The 3,753-nt window shown below is 44.9% G+C and overlaps 1 protein-coding gene across 1 annotated transcript; it reads right to left on the bottom strand.

The window, feature by feature from the left end:
* Window positions 1-1,962: 1,962 nt before the first annotated feature.
* LOC139304199 (uncharacterized) lies at window positions 1,963-3,621 on the bottom strand. The gene is made up of 2 exons (XM_070928085.1): window positions 3,567-3,621; window positions 1,963-2,660 (listed from the first exon to the last, which is right to left on the bottom strand). The coding sequence occupies exons 1-2, from the start codon at window positions 3,581-3,583 to the stop codon at window positions 2,318-2,320; spliced, it is 360 nt and encodes a 119-aa protein (XP_070784186.1). The 5' UTR covers window positions 3,584-3,621; the 3' UTR covers window positions 1,963-2,317.
* Between the last annotated feature and the right edge of the window lie 132 nt (window positions 3,622-3,753).

Raw genomic sequence — 3,753 nt, 5'->3', positions numbered from 1 at the left:
GTACCGTACCCGCGCCCTGCCTCGGCGTGGACCTTCTGCTCTACCTGTCTCTGGCGCAACTGCGAGGCCCTCACGGCTCCACACAGGTGTGTCACTCTGCCACCATGTGACTCTGCAGCGCCAAAGCTATTGGTTTCACTGTTTGCTCAAAACGGCAGACCTGCAGCCTTCAGTTTCCAGGATATTCTGCAGCTTGTGGGATGTTTCAGTAAATTGAGCGCGTAAATCAATGCCACTCTGTAAATACCGCAGCGTTTACCTGGCATCCACCTGTGTTTGCCTCCACAGCAGCTACAGACAAGTGAACAGGTGAATCTGTGAGCCCCAAAGACCCTGACCCGACGCGGATAAAGAGGTCCTTAAAAGTCGAGAGCGCACCACAGAAACATGTTTCTCATGCAGGATTGTCCTCAAACAATGCAGCATCGACAATTTATATGGTTATATCTCCCGTCTGCGCTCTGCGGCTGATAAATCGATATGTATGGGCGCGAACACGGTTGACCCGTCAGATAAGAGACCTGGATGGAGAGACAGTTGTCTTGGAAACTCGGGTGAAAAGCTCAAACACCACAGTCTATTTCCACGACCCTTTCTTTTTTCATTTGTCTACACCTTTCTGACTTTTAAAATGTACCCATTACACTTCTGTAAATGCATCATTTAACACCATTTAGCGCGCGTGGTCCCCGCACGAAATGGCCCTTGGCGATAACAAACACAGTGGGCGCTGCTGCACTCTCGCCATGTTTGCTGGCCATTAGCCTTTAGCAGGTGTGTGTTCGCCCCATTAAACAACAGTTCTTGCGCTCAGCCAATTAGGGTTGGAGTGAGCAACAGAACTCAATTAACTGGCGTGCGCGTGGAGCGTGCGTCTCCACGGACCCGCGAGCTGACTTGCAGCGCTTACGCAACATTTTGAGCCACATGATCGGAGTGATTTGTCTATTCTTCGGGGAAACTGTACAGGACGGCGGGGCTTTTACCTTGATAGCGTGCATCAACAGACTATTTGCTCTGAGTTCTTCAAACGCAATCATGGCACTTTCCACGGTATCTTAATGGGGCACTCAGCGATGCAATAAAGTCCAAGCAAGCCAATTCTATACAAATCACCCCCTGCACTGTGGCTTAATGGTGTTTATATTTGATCATTGTTTCAAAGCGGAAGGAAACAGTTAACCGAGGCTGTTCTGCACTACAGTGGAGACGGACAACGTGATTTATGAAGCATGAGGGGCGTTAAACGCATTTTAGCTGACTTTCCAGACACAGGACTCTGCGTAATGGCTCAAGCGAGGAATAGTGCAGCTTAAATTTTGCAATTATAGACCTATGGCGTAATCACGACCAAAGAGACTGACAGTTGCCACGTTTATTAAAAAACTCTCTGGAGGCGAAACAATAAAAAGAGTGTAAGCTTAAACACATGGAGACAAATGGATGGGAGAGATATAAACTGCATTAAAACACTTTGAACGCTTGAGCAAACGTCCATCTGTTGTCCTGAAACCCCGAAGACTCCTCTATAACACGTGGAAATACTGTACGTAAGTATTATTATAGTAAACAGTTATTGTTGCTATTACAGCTTATTAAATTACTATTAATGCATCACTGGAGACCACTTGTTCAGAGGACTCTTGCACACGTAGGAGTGTCAGGAAAACAAGACTTTTTTTCTCCTTTGACAAACAAACCCGTTTCTGATAGCCGGTATATAGGTCCACATGTCAAAACGTTGGACACGCGATAAAATGTGCTTACCCAGTGGCGACAGCAGCATGGCTTATGTAAACATTATGACCGATGAATAATGACAGAAGAATGGTAATGAGATTCTAATTGAAATCAGACCTCCTCTACTGTAGGTGAAACAGAATTACACCAAACTATGAGTCATGTGAGAGGGGAGGGCACTAAAATGATGGCTGAAAAAACAGTCCTCGTGGTTTCCTGAGATATAACGGCCACTTGAGTTTATTTACTCCAATAAAATCCGGAAAAAAAGAATATTTTCAAATGACTTTATGTTGCTTCTGGCTGTATGAGCGATTTAAGGGAATCAAATAAACCTCAAAACTACAAAATGGTGAACTGTCAGTAAACTACCATGTAAGACAATTCTCCATCAGCAGGAATGAAACTTGTCTGGCTCTTTCTTCTATGGAGCCCGGTGAACAGTAGGTCTGTGAGGTGTGTTAGCTGGTCAGAGAGCAGTTTCAGGAGCGTCTACCTCTGTGCTCACAGGACGGGGAGTGGCCTTTGTAAAAAAAAAAAAAAAAGCAGTGTTCCTCGCCTGGACAGAAGTCTTTACTCATGAAGTGTGTCTGTCTCTGTCCTGGCCGTCCCTCCCGTGTCTCCGGTCTCTGTTGTCTTTGTGCCTGTAACTTCTCTCTTTGTCTCTATCCTGATTCTTATCTTTGTTATTGCAGCTGTCCCTGTGATGGTGTTTATGGTCCGTGTGTTCTCCTTTACTTCTGCTGTCTCCGGGAGGTGTTCTGCTGTGGTCGCGGCTTCTGTCCGGGGAGTCGCTCCTCAGGCGCCCTCTGGTGGTGGACTGTCCGTCTCTGGGCTCTCCGGTGCGCCGCTGCAGGCCGGTGGAGCGCAGGGTGTTGAGGAGGAAGCGCTTGTTGGTGCTCCGCAGGGGACACTTCAACCTGACAGAGGAATACACAGACAAAACGTTTTTAACTCAGATGTCTGACAGCTTACACTTGTTACACTTATCTCCCAAACCTGTGGATGGTCATCGCTGGCTTCCAGAGGGCTTCAGCACCTTTTAATTTACAAAGGCCATGCTAACTAAGCTACTGAGACAGCCTATTTCACATCAGAGTTAATAACCATGACACTAGATCATAAATCATTCCTCTGAGGGAATTATATTTTTAATAATAGTTGGGATTGTTTCCATAAGTGTGCCTGTGTGTGTGATGATGACTGCTTTGTGTGACTGAATTGTCTTGTTTTTAATGTTGTGTTACATGTAAGTTGTTCTCAGGTTTTGCCTGTAAAAGAGATCTTGATCTCAAGGAGACTTCCTGATTAAATACAACTTAACTAACTAATAGCAATCCATTTCATGACACATTCAGAAAGAGAAAATGAAGAACTAGGGTAAGTAAACAATGCATTTAGCTGGGTAGACCGGCAAAATCAAATGTCTCAACATTTATCAGTATCATTATGAAGACATCGAGGGATGGTAAATAATTACACACAATACAATCGACAAAACATTAGTAAATTGGCTATAATCATGTTCATTTCACTCATCTACAACAATATAGAAAGTTAGTATTCAACTGCAGAAAGTAGTAAACACATTTTAGTAAAACATTAAAATAGAGTTGCTACATATGCTACAAGAGCACAGTAGCTATTGAGGACATAAACAGTGGAGAACATAGTATAGAAACAAGACAAACTGTGCACAGACTACACACCACAAATACACTCAAAGAACAAAAATGTACAGCTCGGCTGATAAGTAACAGTCAAATGTCAACAAGTGACAGATGTGTGCAGGCTGATACAGATGGCATGTCAAACACAGTGCTCACCATCCTGCAGGGCCCATGGTCTCTGCTCTCACCCGAGCCCTGTCAGTCTCCCTTAGGAGCTCCTCCACTGCACGCCTTGATAGACAAATAAAGACAAATGTACAAATGAGTCATGTGAAGGGGAGGAAACGGGGGGGAAGTTGAGGACAAAGATGGCACACAACACCTCAAGGGGGGACCCAAGGGG

The sequence above is a fragment of the Enoplosus armatus genome, chromosome 21 (genome assembly GCF_043641665.1).
Source record: "Enoplosus armatus isolate fEnoArm2 chromosome 21, fEnoArm2.hap1, whole genome shotgun sequence".
In the NCBI taxonomy this organism is placed as follows: domain Eukaryota; kingdom Metazoa; phylum Chordata; class Actinopteri; order Centrarchiformes; family Enoplosidae; genus Enoplosus; species Enoplosus armatus.
This window is presented reverse-complemented; position numbering and strand designations above follow the sequence as displayed.